The sequence below is a fragment of the Pygocentrus nattereri genome, chromosome 2 (assembly GCF_015220715.1).
Source record: "Pygocentrus nattereri isolate fPygNat1 chromosome 2, fPygNat1.pri, whole genome shotgun sequence".
Taxonomy (NCBI): domain Eukaryota; kingdom Metazoa; phylum Chordata; class Actinopteri; order Characiformes; family Serrasalmidae; genus Pygocentrus; species Pygocentrus nattereri.
This window is the reverse complement of record NC_051212.1, coordinates 15,390,120-15,411,276: the sequence shown is the minus strand read 5'-3', so window position 1 is coordinate 15,411,276 and position 21,157 is coordinate 15,390,120. Positions and strand designations below refer to the sequence as shown.

The following is a 21,157-nucleotide window of genomic DNA, read 5'->3' as shown; positions in this document are numbered from 1 at the left end:
CTGAGTATTTCAGAAACTGCTGATCTCCTGGAATTTTCACACAACCAAATCTAGGTTTTACAGAGAACGGTCAGAAAAAGAGAAAATATCCAGTGAGCGGTCAGTTGTGTGGACGAAAATGCCTTGTTGATGTGAGAGGTCAGATGACAAAGTAACTCAAATAAACAAACAGAATCTCTGAGGAACGTTTCCAACATCTATTAAAGGTGTTAAAAATTAAGGCAGTTCTGAAGGCAAAAGGGGGTCCGACCTTTAACTAGTGTACCTAATAAAGTGGGAGGTGAGTGTAATCTGTAATGATATTTAAAATGGATCATTTGGAGATTGGAATTTGAGTATCGATTACCGATCATGAAGTTTTCAGGTCTTCAAGTCTGTGGTCATCTCGTTATTTCATTGATTATTTAAAAGACCTTTAACCCGAGCAGGTGTATTGGCAGGACATTGTGTTTCTTCCTGGGTAAGAAATCAATTCTGTTGTGAAAGATGAGTTTATCGCTCCTGCTGGTAAAGCACAGTGTGTCCAACCTGTAACATCATAATTCAGTAGATCTTACTGTAGGTTCATCATGTATTAGTGACAGTATCAGCGCTGGTGGTCAGTGATGCTGTAGATATACTGTGAGACTCTGCAGTGTTTGGCCAGTGCTCTGTGATAAACGTACTGATGTGCTGAATTTACTTTATTCAGATTAATATAATAGAAGGTGAATGTTGCTGCAGTGGGACACTTTCAGAGACATTACTTTCTCCAGCTCAGCAAACCTTTATAACAAGCTCAACATCTCCTTTACAGAAACAATACAAAAGAAATGAACAAAGGCAGAACGATCTTCTTAGAACCTCCAGATGTTTCATGTGATTCTGTTAAAATGGGAGTAAAAATTTACAGTATTGTTAAAATTTACAATCAGAGTGCGATACTTCATTTCTTTACCCCGTTGGTCATCAGACTGGTCCTCAGGTCTGTGTACCTTCATTTGATTTTCATTTCAAAATCCAGTATTGAAAAATGGCAAATGGGTCAATTCTGGCTTTGACAGTTGTTCTCAGTCGAAAAAGAAATAGCTTCATTTTACAGTTTCACAGATTATAAAATCAAAAACAAACAGCAGTGGAATAAAGGCTTGATTTTTAACTGCTTTAAATTAACCAACAATAAACCGCAGACTGCACCCATCGGTCGCAGGAGCTCAGAAATCAGACTGTCATGGTTAAAGAACGATGAGGACAGCATTAGTTTAGATTAGATCTGGCATTTTGGGAGGCTGTGTTACGTTTTATATGTGTGTTTTTTTTATAAAAACTGCGCCAACATGCAACATGACTCCACACCCATGCACCTCAAATCATCAGACAGTCTCAATATTGAATCCCCAACACAGTTCAAACCAGAATAAACCATGCACAACAATAAAACTCACATTTGTAACTGAGTTTAAACCAAATAATTATACTCAATTAATAAATTAAAAGCATTAACTGGTCAGTCCGTCGCCAAGCCTCTCAATTGACTGCAGCATGTAGTATCTTATATACACGTAAACAAATGGATGTACTCTATTATCCCCAAATTGAGAAACATTACTATAATAGCCTTTAAGTGAAAGCAGACTAAATGTGTATCAACAATAATAACTATAAATAAACATACATATTTAGAATGCAGATATTTGTTAAGAGTTCGTGGATAAACTGCACTGGCCTTGATCAAACTGGATTTAGGAGCTGCACACGCTGTCGTCAGCAAGCCTCAATCCGTGTGATGCATTGGCCAGCTGTCTTCTCATCTGCGCCTCCTTCTCCTGCTCCTCAACTCTCCCACACCATCGGTGGACGAGGGAAGAAACAGACAAGCATTCAGTATCTTATAAGCCCACGAGGTCCAATAAGCCACTCAATACGATTTGCGCACTTAGGTCATTTTTATAGATAACAGATGTTTTTCCTCCTTAAAACACCAAGTAGTAATTTCATACCAGACATCTTCAATATAGAAAATGTGGTTTATTATTATTATTATTATTATTAAATCTTCCAATTGTATATCATTACCCACAGACTGTATTTGCTAGTACCATTTTCTTTGATTTATTTTATAATTATTTATTATTTAAATATGTATTATTATAAATACTTGATAATTTGTGCCACCTGCTGAGGTGCAGATCATTCAGTGAAAAGCTGCGTCAGACACTGTTCGTCAACTAGTGATCGAGTGGGAACTGGTTGTGTTGTGTTGCAGTTCAGTAAGACTCTTATTTTGAAGTAAGTGTCCTCCCGCCCTCTCTTGTTGAGTGAGTTAGTAAAGAAACAGACGAGCTGCTCCGCGCTGCCTCCTCGGTCTCATTTATTTACTAGTGTTGTATGAAGACGCTGCTCACCAGCATACAAACAAACTACAAACTACACCATTGATTTTTCCCCATTCTACACCTCCAGTTCCTTAGAACTGACCCGAAACTCACCAAGTGATTTTTCCAGGATTTTAGGCGCGTCTAAAACCGCCTCCCAGAGGGCTTTAGTCCAAACCTGCGGCGTCTCTCTTTAACTCTTATTCTCTCTTTTTCTTTATTCCTATTTCTCTTTTATTCTTCACTCTTATGTTCTCATCTCTCTTTACTTTTCCTCTTCTCCATTTTCTTTGTCTTCTCTTGTTTCTCTTAATTTTTATCTCTCCATTTTCTTTCCTTTCTCTTTTGTTCTCTCCCGTATTGCGGTGTTTTACAACGCAATAAAATCAGCGGCCAGACAGCAAAACACAACAGCCCCAACGGACGAACCAGCGCGCACTCACGGGAGAAACGCTCACTGTGTTTGTCGGCTTGGACGGGAGGAGGTCGCTGAAGTTACCGGTGTTCTGTCGAGTTGTGCTACGCATCGATATTTGCTACTTTGCGCTTTTGCGCATGCGCAGACCCACAGCCTTGTCATAAGTTTCCACGCCCATTAATCTGCTCCCTTTCTGTCGAGTATAGTTCAGGTGAGTAATTTCTTATCTTTTTTATTGTTTCCTGACCTATAAACATTCATATAGGCTCCTTAATAAATGTTTTGCATCCTGCCTGCTCTCATCGCACTTTTCTGCATAGTGATATTAGTCTATCGAGATATGCTACACATGGAAAATATTTAATAAGGAAGTTATAATGGATTTAAATCCATGCTTCCCTTGTCCATACAGTGCATGTACTTGATTTTGTAATTAAATGCGTCATAATACTGAGTTAGGCTCTATTTAATGGGAAACACACAACTGGAAGTGCAAACCGATAAGGTAGCATTTCTCGATGGAGTAGCACAGATCGATAGAGTCTGCTGACGATTAACGCTACGGTAGCATTTTTCGACAAAGCAGCACAATTCGACCGGCAACGCCGCAAACCACAAGCCCGAAGTTCGGGACGCCAAATTCTTGTTGTTTATCAGAGAGATGATGAAGATGATGAAGGAATCTCTGCTGTCTTACTTGTATATAAAAAGGTTCATTACAAAAGAAGATCAGCATCATGGATTGCCTGAGAGAGGGTTCAACACCAATATGAAAACTCCTCTGAAAAACAGCTCTGACCCCATGCTTTATATAGGGTGGTTGTTTTCGTGAAACTAAGGCACAACATATCAATTAAATAAGTTCATCTCATCTGTCTGGTACTGAGAGAGAGGGAGCGAGAGGCCCATCACCCATGGCACCATGACCTTCACAACAGGGCCCCTTAACTTAGACAAACATACCAGCCTCATAACGTTGAATATCATAGGGCACCCCAGACACCACAGCCCAGAGGGAGCGGAGGTGACCCTCAGTGCTCAGCTGCCCTGTATGAGCTTTTCCTGCAGGCGTCTCTCCTGAGTCTCCTTCACCAAGAGGCTACAGCACTGGTCATTATGACTGAAAGACAGAATGGATAATTTAGTGCTGACATGCCTGTAAGATACGCGCACACACAGAGGGGAGTTTGGGACAACACCGACAGAAAACCTCTTAAACTTGAGCAGCTGATCTGGGGAGCACAAAGCTCCCGTCAGATGGTGGGAGTTCAGTTTCTTCCCCATATCATTTCTTTCTTGTATATTTGACCTGTACAAACTATATAAGTGCTTATACAAAAAGTAATACAGCTGATCAATACACCAGAACAGACCTGATTTCTGTGGCTTCTGAGCTTCCGTACCTGCGATCTGCACATTTATTTCCACTTATGATGGGACATTCTAAAGGGAGATCACTAGAAAATGACACTTTATTACATTACTGTTTATTATTTGATTTTATGATAATTCTGGTTTTTAAAAAGAAAGTCAAATGAACAGAAGGTACACAGAGCCTATAATGACTTTACTTTATTAGAGATTTTTTTATGTTTTCCTCACACAGTAACTCCTCTGGCAACACATTTAAACTAGTGGCCTCGTCAAATTCTCAGATCACCAGCGAGGCGTTGGTTACAGAACATTTTTAATAATTTATTTTACATGTAATATGTATTACAATTATATTTATGGCTGATATCCAAGTGTCTACAGATTAAAATAAAAATCTCAAACCAAATCTGTCCAGCTAGCAAACACAAACGTCTGGATCTCCTTTTAACAGGCATGAAAATCTATATTTGCCAGTAGTTACTACTGATTACTGTAATCATTACTGTTGATCCGCGACCCTGACGGAGAAGCGGCTTAGATGATGGATGGATGGATTACTGTTGATAAATATTGCATTTATTGATTTATTTGAAAGCATGTCATGACAGAAGTCTTCTTAAAATGACTTGTGTGGCCGTCCCAGTTTAACAGTAATACTGTATCAATCCACTAGATGTGTGTTATTTGTGGCTTATTGCATATTGGGGTGTTGTGTGTTAAGGGTTGGTCACCGTGAGGGTCAAGTTTATGGCTGTTGGTGACCTCTGCCTTTCTGCTGTGGCACTTCTTGTGATGGTAATCATGGCGTTCCCTCAGTCTTGTTCCACATTGACAACCTGGAGGGCCATTGTCCAGCAGAGTTGTGATTAACCTACACAAATACACCTGATTACATTTATCTGTTAATTGCCTGGTTTGGAGGGTGTGTTCAAGTAAAGAAAACTAAACTGTGCTGAATACCAGCCAGGACTGAAGTTGTGCAGCCCTCCTCAATTCAATTCAAGTCAAGTTTATTTGTATAGTGCTTTTTATAACAAATGTAGTCACAAAGCAGCTTTACAGAAGTTTGAAAACACACAGTTACAACATATATCCCCCAGTGAGCAAGCCAGAAGCGACGGTGGCAAGGAAACTCCCTCAGTCTGGAGGAAGAAACCTTGGGAGGAACCAAGACTCACAAGGGGAGACCCATCCTCCTCTGGTCAAACAGTGTTTACAATTTAATAAGCTAAATACCAAATAAAAGCTAAGAGGATCTCTGATGACTGGATAGTAAAGCTTTAGAAACTGCACTGGTAGAGGCAGTTTCTGACTGAGTCTTCATGAAAAGTGGGAGTGAGCTGAAACAGTCCCATCCTATCTCAATGCTGGTGCATCTGGATGGCACAGTGATGTAACTGAGGGTGTTGCAGTTGGCACAAATGAACAGGAGAGCAGGTTGTTGATGGTGAGGAGGCCCTGATGGTCAGACTTCAGCAGGATGGGTGGGCAGTCATTATCTCAGGAAGAGTAAAGAGACAAAATTAGTTCTGGTCAGGAGTGTGACTGTAATAAATATGATTTCCCCCAGAGTGTGGTTAGTGACTCTGGCAGATCTAACTATAACAACACAGACTAAAAGGAGAGAACAGAAGGTAGCATAGATATGAGAGTACCCTGAGACACTGGGATCCCCCCACTCCACTGTCAACAAACCTGTGTGATCGCGTGAAGTGGTGGGTCAACAGCACCAACATCTCAGTTTACCATAAGCCTCTATGCCCATGAACCCCTGGATCTCCTGCCTTTATCTAAAGGGGAAGGCTAATTATCAAAAATGTTTTCAGTCTAGACTTAAAAGGTTGAGACTGTGTCAGAGTCCCGAACATTAACTGGGAGATTATTCCACAATTTGGTGGCTTTGTAAGAAAAAGCTCTTCCACCCATTGAAGTCTTAAGAATTTTAGGAACCAGTAGAAAACCAGCATCCTGGGATCTGAGTAAGCGAGGCAGTTCATAATGGGAAATAAGATCTTGCAGGTACTCCGGTGAGAGACCATGCAGGGCTTTACACGTCAATAAGAGAGTTTTATAGTCAATACGGAATTTGATAGGAAGCCAGTGTAATGCTGATAAAACTGGGCTGGTGATCAAATTTCCTGGTTTTAGTGAGTACTCTAGCTGCAGCATTCTGAACTAACTGGAGTTTATTTAGGTTCCTGTTGGAGCATCCTGACAACAATGCATTACAGTAGTCTAGCCTTGAAGTTATAAAGGCATGAACCAATTGTTCAGCGTCATGTAGGGATAATGCAAACCAGCCATTAGGGGTGTACTTTATGTACTTCTGCTGCCGGTCCCAAGCCCGGATAAATGGTGAGGGTTGCGTCAGGAAGGGCATCCGGTGTAAAACTTGTGCCAAAACTATCATGCGGATCACAAATATGATTGCCATACCGGATTGGTCGAGGCCCGGGTTAACAACGACCGCCTCCGGTGCTGTTGACCAGCAGGGTGCCGGTGGAAATTGGACTACTGTAGGTCGAAGACCATCAAAGAGGAGAGGAGGAAGGTGGGTTAGAAGGCGGTGAGAGAGAAGGAAAGGCAGGAGTGTGGAGGTTAGAGTAGGGACTCTGAACATAGGGACAATGACTGGTAAAGGCAGAGAGCTTGCTGACATGATGGAGAGAAGGAAGGTAGATATTCTGTGTGTTCAGGAGACCAGATGGAAAGGAAGCAAGGCCAGGAACATTGGAGGTGGATTCAAACTGTTCCATCATGGTGTAGAGAGGAAGAGAAATGGAGTAGGGATAATCCTAAAGGAACAGCTTGGGAAAAGTGTTCTGGATGTAAAGAGAGTGTCAGACAGGATTCATGAGCCTGAAGTTGGAGGTTGATGGTGTAATTTTGATGTAGGATAATGCACTTTGAAACTTTGAAATGTTTTGAAGGTGAAGAAACGCTGTCCTTGTAATATTACCTAAATATTAGGTAAATATTACCTTGATTAAACGTTAGATCTGAATCAATCATCACACCAAGGTTTTTAGCTACTGAACCAGGTATTACAGAGAAGTCAGCAAGATTTAACAATAAATCTGAGCATTTATTCAGAGCAGCCTTTGGACCAAGAAGGAGAACTATTTTATCTGGGTTTAAAAGAAGGAAATTCTGCACCATCCAGTTTCTTATATCTTTTACACAATCTTCTATTTTATTTAATCTGGATTTATCTTCTGGTTTGGCTGATATGTACAGCTGTGCATCATCAACATAGCAGTGGAAACTAATTCCATATCTATTTATAACTAAGCCTGATGGTAACATGTATAATGTGAATAACAGAGGACCTAAAACAGAACCTTGTGGAACTCCATATTTCACTTTTGTATAATTAGATGATGCATTATTTAATTGTATGAACTGAAACAGTCAGTGAGGTAGGATGTGAACCAGGATAACTCTATTCCTCTAATTCCCACCATGTTTTGTAGTCTGTCTAAGAGAATGATCTTTAGTGTCAGAAGCTGCAGTTAGATTGAGCAGTACCAGCAGAGATACGTGGCCTTGATCAGAGGATCATTTGTTATCTTAACTAGAGCCGTCTCTGTGCTGTGGTGGGGCCTAAAACCAGATTGGAATTTTTCATACATCTTGTTCTTATGTAGACAGGAACAGAGTCGCTGGGCTACAGCTTTTTCTAAAATCTTAGAAATAAATAAGTTGGAAATGGGTCTGTAGCTTGACAATTCGCTTTGGCTTCTTTATCAAAGGTTTAATCACTGCTAGTTTGAATGATTTGGGTACATGACCTAGGCTAAGAGAAGAATTAAATTATTAACTTACTAACTTCTCTATGCTGATGCCACAAAATTCGCTCTCATTTTGCTAATCTGACAAATGGTAAAGTGGGACAAAAGAAATTAAATAAGAAAAGTTTACAAATGTTTTTCTACATTTTCTGCTACACTTATATCCCTGTGCTGTAAGTAATTAGAAAGAAAAAATGGAAAAATGAGGAGGAACAATATTGAGTGTCCCACTTCACCAATAAATCACAGTATTATATTACAAATATTATTTGTGTAACAGAGGCTGAGGCAGGGTGCAAGTGTGAAGTGAGTTCATTAGGGGCATTCTGATACTCAACGTCATAGCAGGTGGGGGTCAACACATAAGCAGGCAGGAAAAGATGCAGATCCACAATCAGACAAAACAGAATAGCAGGGGTCAAAAACAGCGATAACCGGACACAAGAAAAAGGCTGAGAACTCAGAAGGTATATGCTGGGTTGGGATAGCTACTGAAAAATTAGTAGTTACCTACTTTGTAGCTACTTTCTCGAAATGCGTAGCTGCTACAATTTAGTTACTTTTCTACAAAGAGTAGTGGCTAATTTTTAGTTACATTTTGAAAAGTAGGGTGCTACTTTTTAGCTACTTTCAGCGCGCAATTGTCAGAATGTTTGTGTGAGAATCTCCACCTGACACACCAAACAAACCCAAATGAAAGTGTGAACAAGACGCATGTAATTGTGTGCTAGGGAAAAAAAAAACAACCAAACGCACGCACACACACACACACACTTGAAAAACTGCAAATATACAAAAACATCAACAAAAATAGCCAAATACAAACCAGAGAATTTTGTGCAATGTTGTAAACTGTTGAATTAAAACTGCTCCAATTTAAAACATTAACAAGATTCAGACATACTGTTATGACCACCTCATTGTTTCTGCACTCATTGTCCATTTTATCAGCTCCACTTACTTAATAGGTTCACTTTGTAGTTCTACAATTACAGACTGTAGTTCATCTTTTTCTCTGATACTTTGTTTGCCCCCCTTTTGTTTAGCCCCCATGGACCCTCAGCGCAGGTACTATTTGGGTGATGGATCATTCTCAACACTGCAGTAACACTGACGTGGTGGTGGTGTGTTAGTGGATGTACGCTACAGCTACTAAGATTTATAGCTAGCTTCAAAAAGTAGTGCACTACTTAGCTACTCCCCCATCCCTGGGTATATGCAGCAGTCTTAATGCACTTCGAATGAGCTGCAGCTGTGTGGTAGAATCAGTCACTAGGAAACAGCTCTGGAGAATTTATCCTAAAAGCCGTCACTGGAGCAGCTTAGGAAGCCAGCACTGCAACATGAGGAGCTACAAGCCAAAAAGCTGACAATGGAGTGTCTTGGTAAACCAGCACCAGATCAGGAGCTGCACGTGAAGCCGGCACTGGATCAGGATGAGAAGCGTCTATTGGAACGGGACAAAGAGCAGGCGAAGCCAGCACTGGAATATGATGGGGAGCCAGGACAGGAGATCATGACAGCGAAACAACTTTAGCAGCTCTCGGAGCCGCTCGAGGTGTAGGAACAGGACCGTTAGCAAGATCAGAAACAGAAGCCGCCCAGGGCACAGGAACAGGAGACACATGGACTAGTGTGTTAGAAGACATGGAGACCAAAGACACATTAGGAGATGCTGAGACCATGCGCAGGTTAGGAAACTCTGAGGCCTTGCGGTCAAGGAGCTTGGAGGTTGTACTGAAATCCTCAGGTGCAGGCTAAGCCACTCTGCTGGGACGTGCTGCAATGTCCAGGGAGCCAAGTGGCCTGCTGTAATGTCCACAGAACCAGGCAGGCTGCCATGACATCCACAGAGCCAGGCAGGCCTGCGGCGATAGAGCTCTACTCTGTCTCCTTAATAATCTCCAGAGCAGTAGGCAGAACTTTTAGACCTTCTGCCACAGAGGACTCTGTATCCACTGCATTCCCATCACCTCACCTGGCAACACAGGGACTGGTGAGATATCCTTACAGCCCCTCCATACCACAAGCCCCCCAAAAGAAATTTCCTGTGGAAACCTCCTCCTCCTCTGTCCATGAGTCAAAGGTAGACTAGAAGGGACCCTAGAACTTCTGCAATGAATGAGCCACCTCTGCAACTCTGCAAAGTAAACCAAAACACATGACCCTTTGCACTCTGTAATAATCTGTGAGTAAAGGTCCTCTATGTCTTCATCAGTGTGAGAGCTGCTGTATCAAGTTGTTACTGTGCTTCTGTGTGTTTTGGTTACTGTAGTATCTTCAGTGTCCCTCCACAAATACTGGCATCCTTGCTAATCATGAGCAACATGACCTGTAAAAACAATTACTTTATGATTTATTCAAAATATTAGCAAAAATCTTCTCTATTTAAGATCTAATCAAAGAAAACCTAAATGTAAAAAAATCTTCAATGTTAAAAATGTTAAATTATTGGCACCCCTAGAAATCTAAATGAAGTTTATTCTCATTTCATATTTCATGTTTTAAAGTGCACCTGAGTGATTAGGAACACAAATGGTCAGCCACTACTTCCTGTTTCACTGGGGAATATACAGGAGGTGAAACACAGTCATCCATCACTTTGAGAAAGAGAATCCAGCAACAATGTGCAACAAAATGTTGTTGAGCTCCACCAAATCAGCTTAACAGTTGTTGCCTATATTCACTATCATGGAAATAATTAAGAAGAATTAAGAAAACAACTGGAGATGTTAAGAATCTGCCAGGAAGAGGACGTATGGCCATACTGGCACTATACAAAGTGAGGAGAATGGATGACATGGACAAAGAATCTCCAAGGGTCACTAAGGGGAACTGGAGACGACACTTAGTTCTTGCTATCAGAGCTTCCCCAAACCACAGTAAACTACCACCTATATAACCACATGTAGTTTGGGGGCATTGCTAGAAGAAAGCCTCTGCTGTTAAGGACCAACAAACTCAAGCTTCTACTGCTTGTCAAATGTTACTAGAACTTTCAGTGGGAAAGTGTTTTATGGTCAGATGAGATCAAACTAGAGCTTTTTATCTACAAGGTGACTAAAGGTGAGTTCGGTGGGAACACAAAAAATAGCCAAGCAGAAACTTTTCATCTGCACTGTGAAGCGTGATGGTGGATTTGTAATCCAGTGGGGCTGTTTTTCGTCCAAAGGCCCTGGACAATAATTTGGATACATGGTTATTGAGGACATGGCTTTTAATTCTTAAACTGGTCAGAACTTTCTGGACAAAGTTAAACATTTGACTTGAGATACAAAGAATCTCCAAGCACAAGGATGTCAACTGATTATCTGAGTGCTCCAAGGACACACTCCCCACCCCCTCAACTGCCCCCTTTTCCACCTCAGAACCACCTTCCCTCCCAAACAACTATGTACTGAACCACTGATGTACTGAAGGTCACAACAGGTAAAACACCTCAAGGTGGTGGAAATGAAGAGGCGGGAAAAGGATAAACAAAAATGCTGAAAGCAGCTCAAACAGGTTGAACTATGAAGGTGAAATAAAAGAATGAGAAAACAAAAATTAATTTCAGCTGGAAGCTTGAAGGGAAGGTAGACTTTATGTTGCAGTTGTTGTCTTTTCTATAGCTTGGAGCATTTAGCAGCTCAACACTCCTTTTGTGTTTTCAGTAGTTGTGGGGCAGACAATTCTTTTTAGCCCTCTTTTCTTCTTTCTGTAGTTTTGGGGCAGTTTCTTTTTTTCAGCCCGCTTTTCTTTTTTATTGTTGAAATGACCACCTGGGCTGTGTACTGCACTGGTCACCCCTCTACAAAGGTGTAACAAAGAGCTACTGTTTGCCACAACCTTAAGTAGGGAGTCTACAGGTGTGTCGGGTTGGACCTAATCAGCCCGAAGGTTTCTGGGAATTGGAGTTCCCCGAACTTATGGCCCCTTGTTGTCATCACTCTCTGCTTGCAGCTGGTGGTGCAGGCTGGGCACCTTGCTACCTTGCTGCTGTCGCCCCCTGCTGGCAGCTCGCGGGGTAGGCTGGGCACCTTGCTACCTTGCTGCTGTCGCCCTCTGCTGGCAGCTGGTGGTGCAGGCTGGACCCTTTCAGTTTCAAACTATGTTCAGCTCAAACAACCATGCTCAAAAATCTGTGTATGTGACGATGTCCTATGGAGAATTTGAGCAGATATGCAGGCTAATACACACACACACACACACACACACACACACAAAATATAATGTCCAAAGGGGAAAAAATCTTCTCTCTCTCTCTCTCTCTCTCTCTCTCTCTCTCTCTCTCTCTCTCTTTGCACTTGGAATCTGCAGATTTTAGTTACTAGTGTTTTTCGTGTCTTTGTTCAGTTTATTTTTGGTTTTTACTCACAGCAGTTTGAGAGAAGTGCTGTTAACTATTAGATTCACTGCATTTGCATGTTAAATAGTCTAACTGAGCTGCGTCTGTTTTCAAGTTTCATCAGTTCATTTGGTTCACAAAGTTTTTTGGCCAACAATAGTTTGTTCTGAAAACTGTGAGCATAGTCTTAGAATTTTAGACAGAAGTAAACAGCGCCAACAAGCCATCATCGAAGCTGGCCACAGTGGCCCATTGTGAACTGCAGCCTGACCACACCATTCAAGCATTGCGAGCCATGAAGGGGTGCCAGTAATTGTAGCGCACACATATTTAAGAACATGATTTATTTTCTGATTTTCTTTTTTCAATCACTGTACTTCAATAAAGGGTTAGATGTTTGTTAATATTTTGAATAAAAGATCAAAATATAAGCAGTAAAGAATGTTTTACAGCCTGTTTGGCTCACGTTTACCAGGAGTGCCAATATTTTAGGACACTGTAGGTCTGAATGTGCTTAGACACCGGCATTAATTAAAGGGGGTGTTTCTGAAAATGATTGAATGTGAACTAAAATAACAGCAGCTGTGTGAATGAAATTATACTGGGTTCTCACTGAGAAGAGTGTCTGTCAGTGTACAGCAGTGCTGTGTCTGCATCTGAGTGGTGTGAGTGATACGGAACATGTAGCTTTTCATTTTGGTGCTTATAGATCAGATGACATGTTTTGTTGATTTTCTAAATGATTAAAAGTCAACATCCTCTACAGAAACACACTTAAATATGACATTTTTCTGCACATTTTACTGCAAAGTTTCTGTTTATTTGTTGAGTTTAACATTTTTGGGGGAAAAAGGGCAAAAACTATAAAATGTGCTATAACCTTTTCACAGAAAACATTTTTTGTTTACCTCGTCATTTCAATGTGTTAAACTCATAAATATTTAAAATAAAATATTAGTTAAAGCTCTTGTGCTGCACATACATTTCCTGGTGGGTCCACCAGGCATGAAATTATTTCACAACCACAATTCAGAAATCTGCTGACGGTAAACAAATGCATCATCATCATCTTTTACAATTGATATTTTATTGAGAAAAGTCACTGATCTGACTATTTATCCACTAAACAGGATGTTTGTGAACTTGTTTGCAGCACAATCTCTGTCTGTAGGAATGACCACTGTGTGTGCCGACCCCACAACCTTTAAACTCCATCAACATTATGAAATTACTGTGTTTCTAAGCTGAAATACGTCCATATTTGGAGTGCTGGAGTTTAACCTTCGTCCATGCGATGGTCAGCGAGCAACCTAACCTTTTTTTCTACTCTCACCCGAGTCATATAACTAGGTGCTGGACTGACTTGACCAACCTATACGCAAGCAGCATGAATACATTACTAATATGGGAGGAAGCAAAGGAGCAGCTTAGCCCCTTTACACTACATCATTGTTCAAATTGTTATGATTTTATTTACAAGCCATTATATATAAGACAATAAGGTTACTGTACCTCCAGATGTTTCACCTGGTTGAAGGTTGGAATGGCTGTATTGCTGTGCTGCCCTTTCAGATTAAATCTGCCTGTGATAACAGCTAATCTTTCATATTAATGCATCATATCCTCTGTTTCTGTCTCTGCTTTAGTGCTGACTGTCCTCATCCACAGTGGACAAACAGGTAAACATTTGATGTTTCTATGTGAATTATCTAATTTATATTCATAAACATTTTATTTTACAATAAGCGTTTGGGAACTGAGGACACTAATTGTTGAAGCTTTGTAGGTGGAATTCTTTCCCATTCATGCTTGATGTACAACTTCAGTTGCTCAACAGTCCGGGGTCTACGTTGTCGGATTTTGAGCTTCATAATGCACCACACATTTTTAATGGGAGACAGGTCTGGACTGCAGGCAGGCCAGTCTAGTACCCGCACTCTTTTTTACTATGAAGCCACGCTGTTGTAACACGAGCAGAATGTGGCTTGGCATTGTCTTGCTGAAATAAGCAGGACGTCCCTGAAAAAGACGCTGCTTGGATGGCAGCATATGTTGCTCCAAAACCTGTATGTACCTTTCAGCATTAATGGTGCCTTCACAGATGTGCAAGTTACCCATGACATGGGCACTAACACACCCCCAACACCATCAGAGATGCTGGCTTTTGAACTTTGCGCTGATAACAATCCAGACAGTCCTTTTCCTCTTTGGCCCGGAGGACACGATGTCCATGATTTCCAGAAACAATCTGAAATGTGGACTCGTCAGACCACAGGACACTTTTCCACTTTGCATCAGTCCATCTCAGATGAACTCGGGCCCAGAGAAGCCGGCGGCGTTTCTGGGTGTTGTTGATATCTGGCTTTCACTTTGCATGGCAGAGTTTTAACTTGCACTTGTAGATGGAGCGACGAACTGTGTTCACTGACAGTGGTTTTCTGAAGTGTTCCTGAGCCCATGTGGGAATATCCATTACAGAATGATGTCGGTTTTTAATGCAGTGCCGCCTGAGGGATTGAAGGTCACAGGCATGTTGGTTTTCTGCCTTGCTTTCTCCAGATTCTCTGAATCTTTTGATGATATTATGGACTGTAGATGATGAAATTACATTTGCACGTTGAGAAACGTTGTTTTTAAACTGTTGGACTATTTGCTCACGCAGTTGTTCACAAAGTGGTGGTTTGTATCTTTACTATGAATTTAAAAGCATACAAAACAAAAGATGAATCCTGACTTCTAAATTATTCTAAATAATAATAATAATAATAATAATAATAATAAATTCTAATTATTACAACCTGTAAAAAGAAAAGATGATTTCCAGAAACAATCTGAAATGTGGACTCGTCAGACCACAGGACACTTTTCCACTTTGCATCAGTCCATCTCAGATGAACTCGGGCCCAGAGAAGCCGGCGGCGTTTCTGGGTGTTGTTGATATCTGGCTTTCACTTTGCATGGCAGAGTTTTAACTTGCACTTGTAGATGGAGCGACGAACTGTGTTCACTGACAGTGGTTTTCTGAAGTGTTCCTGAGCCCATGTGGGAATATCCATTACAGAATGATGTCGGTTTTTAATGCAGTGCCGCCTGAGGGATTGAAGGTCACAGGCATGTTGGTTTTCTGCCTTGCTTTCTCCAGATTCTCTGAATCTTTTGATGATATTATGGACTGTAGATGATGAAATTACATTTGCACGTTGAGAAACGTTGTTTTTAAACTGTTGGACTATTTGCTCACGCAGTTGTTCACAAAGTGGTGGTTTGTATCTTTACTATGAATTTAAAAGCATACAAAACAAAAGATGAATCCTGACTTCTAAATTAATCAGCGTGACAGTCAAAAGACTGTGATGCTCCTAGACTCAAGGCTTCTGCTCATCACCCTTTCTTACTAAACTCAGCAGCCAATCAGATTACATCACATTAAAGCAATTACACTGCTAAATTCTTATATTACCCAAATGCCAAAACTACGAATATTATTGAAGAATTAAATCCAAATTTATAATTTACGTTTTCACTAAAAATACAAAAAATAAATGTCTCTAACATTTCTCTAGCTGGGATGTTTGTTTTAAGTATTTTTTAAGTCAAATAAAACAGAAGCAAGAGGAGCATTTCAGCAGCTAAGACTGTATGTTTACATTTGTCTGCTCAAAAGGTTCATTTGTACAATCCTTTTGAATCAACAGATTTATACTGACTGACCAGTTTATTAGAGACTCCTACCTTCCATTAGTACCTACATACAAACAAGTACACTCACACTTTAATACACAGTTACTGTTTATTTGCTGAATTTAACAAATTAAGGGAAATAAAAGCACAAAATATGTCCTGTACAGAAGGTCTGACCAGTACATCTTGTTTAACGTTCAATTCAAATCAATTTAAGACAATTAATCCATTATAATTTATTTTAAATGTCGTGTGTTTCCTTTTGAGGATTAATTATTGATTAATTTTCAGTTAGAAAATCAACATATTGTCATTTGACAGGGGTGACAAAATTTTGTATACTGTAGGTGCGCTTCACAGGACTACAACTACTGACTGTAGCCGATCAGTTACTGCAGTTTATCAGCTTTCTATCACGTCCATCAATGGAAAGGGACCACCACTGGGCCACCACTGCTGACCAGTTTAACTGTAATTACTGTAACTGTTTCTGTATATCTTACTGCAGCTCACACAGTAAGATCAACTGATATAGTGACTAAGATTAATTGATATAGTTTAGAAGATTAGCTAATGCGGTTATTAACATTAATAAATGATCAAACTCTGATATATAATATTAGAAAGTAAGAGCATACAGTGAAAGATTAACCTGCACTGAGTCACTATATAACAGAACAGGACCCAGCACTAGCTTTGTTGTAAATTAAAATGAAATATTTATTAATATTTAAACCTTTTTCCTGTTTGCTGAAGATATGCATGCTTATTACAACCTGTAAAAAGAAAAGATGATACAATTTAGAATAAAAGACAAACATGACAAACGTTGTTATATCTAAAGTAATGGACTGCAGACTGAGAGAAAAGTGGTGATATACAGTCTAGCTAACTAAAATTAACTACACTATATTATCAAAAGTGTTCTCTCATCTGCCTTCACACACATATGATCTTGAGTGACATCCAGTCTTAATCAATAGGGTTTAATATGATGTCAGTCCACCCTTTGCAGCTATAACAGCTTCAAGGAAGGCCTTCCTCAAGGGTTAGGGTGTGTTTAGGGGAATTTTTTATCATTCTTCACTCTAATTCATCCCAAAGGTGTTCTGTAGGGTTGAGGTCAGGACTCTGTGCAGGCCAGTCAAGTTCTTCCACACCAAACTCACTCATCCATGTCTTTATGGACCTTGCTTTGTGCACTGGTGTGCAGTCATGTTGGAACAGGAAGGGGCCATCCCCAAACTTTTCCCAGAAAGTTGGGAGCATGAAATTGTCAAATCTCCTGGTCTGCTGAAGTATTAAAAGTTCCTTTCACTGGAACTAAGGGGCCGAGCCCAACTCCTGAAAAACAACTCCACACCATAATCCCCCCTCCACCAAACTTTACCAAGAAGAAGCGTGATTCATCACTCCAGAGAACACGTCTCCACTGCTCTAGAGTCCAGTGGAGGCGCTTTACACCACTGCATTCAACGCTTTGCATTGCACTTGGTGATGTAAGGCTTGGATGCAGCTGCTCGGCCATGGAAACCCATTCCATGAAGCTCTACACTGTTCTTGAGCTAATCTGAAGGTCACATGAAGTTTGGAGGTCTGTGGCGATTGACTCTGCAGAAAGTTGCAGACCTCTGCGCACTATGCGCCTCAGCATCCGTTGACATCACGCTGTCATTTTACATGGCCTACCACTTCGTGGCTGAGCTGCTGTCCTTTCTAATCGCTTCCTCTGTGTTATAATACCACTGACAGTTGACTGAGGAATATTTAATGGTGAAGAAACTTCACGACTGGACTTGTAGCACTTGAATCTTATCAGTCTCACATCACAACTAAATAAAATCTGGTTCATAATAAAGAGTTCTCTTGAAATAAAATGTCTGCTGTTGGTTTTACTGACAAATAGAGGTCTATTATGGAAGTTTACTTACTGATTCCTGTCAGAGACTCTGCTGTGCTGATGAGTCATTTACCTAACTCTGCTTTAACCAATGCTGTTATAGTTTGAAAATGAGCCCTTCGGCTGTTTTCTTAGTTACAGCCCTATTTCCAAAAAAGTTGGGATGCTATGCAAAATGTAAATCAAAATGCAATGATATGCAAATCACTTAACCTATATTTAATTGAGAACAGTAAAAAAAGAGACCACATATCCAATGTTGAAACTGACAAATGTTATAGTTTTTTGAACAATAGAAAGTTCAAATGAAAGTTGTGAGGGTGGAAACAAAAAGTCTGGTAAAGTTGTGCAATGCTAAAAAAAAACCACCTGGTGGTTTATTGACAACATATGTATGTAACATGATTGGGTATAAAAAAAAAAAGCATCTCAGAGAGGCCGAGTCTTTCAGAAGGAAAGATGATCAATCAAATAGTGGAACAATCAAATAGTGGAACAATTCAAGAATAACGTTTTTCAACATAAAATAGCATAGAACTTTTGTTTTTCATCATCTATGGTACAGAATATCATTAAACATCTCAGAGAATATGGGCAAATCTCTGTATGCAAGGGACAAGGCCAAAATACAGTATTTGCTGGCCGTGAACTTCGGGCCATCAGGTGGCACTGCTTTTAAAACAGACATGATTCTGTAGTAGAAATCACTGCATGGGCTTAGAAAAACTTCTGCCGTTTACTATTTGTAAACACAGTTGATCACTGCATCCGCAAATGCAAGTTAAACGCAAAGAAGAAACTGTACATAAACAGGATCCAGAAATGCTGCCACCTTCTTTGGGCCTGAGCTCATTTAGAATGGACTGAGAGGAAGTGGGAAAGTGGTCAGACAAATCTTAATTCAAAATTCTATTTGGAAATCATGGACACTGTGTCCTCTGGACTAGCAAGCAAGCAAGCAAGCAAAATTTATTTATATAGCGCTTTTTACAACAGGTGTTGTCACAAAGCAGCTTTACAGAACAATCAGCATTACAGAGAGAAGAGAAAAGAAGAGAGAAACTCCGGGTCCGAGCCCCCATGAGCAAGCCAGCGGCGACGGTGGCAAGGAAAAACTCCCTAAAAGAGGAAGAAACCTTGAGAGGAACCAAGACTCAGAAGGGGAACCCATCCTCCTATGGTCGACACCGGACAGCGAACATTATTAGTAAGAAGTATTATAGTAAAGTGGGAAAAGAAAGAGAGAGATCTGAGGGTGAGGACTGCACAGCGCTGTACAGCAAGAAGCTCAGTGGTGGTCAAACAGGTCCAGAAGGCTGGTGAGCAGCGGCACCAATCAAGGCAGTAGAGGCAACAGCATCAGGCGCACAGGATGGGCAGCTGATCAGCTCGGCAGAGAAAGGAGAAAAAAAAAAACAGAGTTAATACTGTAAAGAGTGGCTGACCACAGATTACAGTAAAACAGAGCGTAGAGTGTAGACTCCAGCAGGTCTAGACCTGACAGGGAAGACTAGTCACCAAATGCTTGACTGTACAAATAAGTTTTTAGCCTAGACTTAAAGATTGGGGCTGTGTCTGATTCCCGAACATTGGCAGGAAGATTATTCCAGAGCTGGGGGGCTCTGTATGAGAAAGCTCTCCCCCCTGATGTAGCTTTATTTATTCTAGGTACCAGTAGTAAGCCAGCACCTTGTGATCTAAGTAGGCGTGATGGTTCATAGTAGGAAAGGAGCTCACTCAGGTACTGAGGGGCGAGTCCGTTTAGAGCTTTATATGTCAGTAATAGAATTTTATAATCAATGCGAAATTTAACTGGTAACCAGTGCAGGGTTGATAAAACTGGACTAATATGGTCAAACTTCCTAGTTCTTGTGAGGACTCTGGCTGCAGCGTTCTGGACTAGCTGAAGCTTGTTAAGGCTTTTGCTGTGACATCCAGACAGCAGGGCATTACAATAATCTAGCCTTGAAGTGATAAATGCATGAACTAGCTTTTCTGCATCCTGTAGAGATAATGAATTTCTTAATTTAGCGATATTGCGGAGATGCAGGAAAGCTGTTCTAGTAATATTAGTTATATGTGTGTCGAAGGACAGATCAGCGTCTATCATGACACCAAGATTTTTAACAGATAGGCTTGATGAAACTGAGAGATTGTTAAGTTTTAGACTACAGACCACTCAGCTTGTTATCAATGCACAGTTCAAAAGCCAGTATTCCTAATGGTATAGGGGTGCATTAGCACACATGACATGGGTGACGTGCACATCTATGAAGGCACCGTTAATGCTGAACAATATATACATGTTTTGGCATGTTTCTGTTGTTTTCAGAGAAGCCTTGTTTACTTCAGCAAGACAATGTCAAACCACAATCTGCACATATTACAACAGCATTGCTCAGTATTAAGAATCCAGGTGCTAAACTGACCTGCCTGCTGTCCAGAACAGTCACTAAAACATTTGGCACATTATAAAATGAAATATACAACACAGGAGATCCTGAATTGATGAGCAGCTGAAATCCTATACCAAACAAGAATGGGAAAACATTTCACTTTAAAAACTACAGCAAGTGGTCTCCTTGGTTCCCAGACACTTACAGAGCATTGTTAAAAGAGGAGAGGATACCCAGTGGTAAACATGCCCATGTCCCTTTTTGAGAACATGTTGCCATCAAATTCAAAATTTCAAAACATTAATACTTTTCAAAAAAACAAAATTTCTCACTTTAAACATTTGATATGTTGTCTTTAGTGTTTTGCTTTAAAAATATGGTTTATATGATTTCCACATCATTGTGGTTGTATTAATAATGCTATGAATTATGTGTGGCATAATGTGCCAAAATGCTGTGAAATCAGTACAGAATAGACTAGTGGATTATTTACTAAGAGAATAACAGAAAACCATATTATTAAAGTATTAAACTATTATAATCAGACCTACAGTAAGATGTGTTCATTCAGCAGCTCAACAAAGGCAGCTGCCCTGTACGTTACATACAGGAATGAACAGCCTATGAACAGCTAACTAAAGTGTTTTACCTTATTCATTGTTTCCTTTAAACAACGTGGGAATTGTTTCTTGGTTGATTTCTGTCTGCAGTGATTTTAGTCTAAATCTAATCTAAATTCAGTCAAGACAGAATCATCAACTGGAGAAAGAAAAACCACTGACTAGTCTGAATATCTTTATTCATGTTAATAACTAATGATGTGTTTATTACTTATGTTATTAGTTAATGTATTATTATCTTCATCAATAGTTAACAGTATTTGAGCCCCCTATAGTGAAGTGATACACTATTACAC

General features: G+C 40.2%; 1 protein-coding gene across 3 annotated transcripts in view; it reads left to right on the top strand.

The window, feature by feature from the left end:
• Window positions 1-21,157, top strand: part of LOC108416654 (carcinoembryonic antigen-related cell adhesion molecule 5-like) — a 79,966-nt gene that overhangs the window by 1,455 nt on the left and 57,354 nt on the right. For all 3 annotated transcript variants that reach the window (XM_037547420.1, XM_037547424.1, XM_037547427.1), the window contains exon 2: window positions 13,911-13,943. In XM_037547420.1, the coding sequence (XP_037403317.1) occupies window positions 13,911-13,943 (33 nt within the window). The remainder of the gene's footprint in view (window positions 1-13,910; window positions 13,944-21,157) is intronic.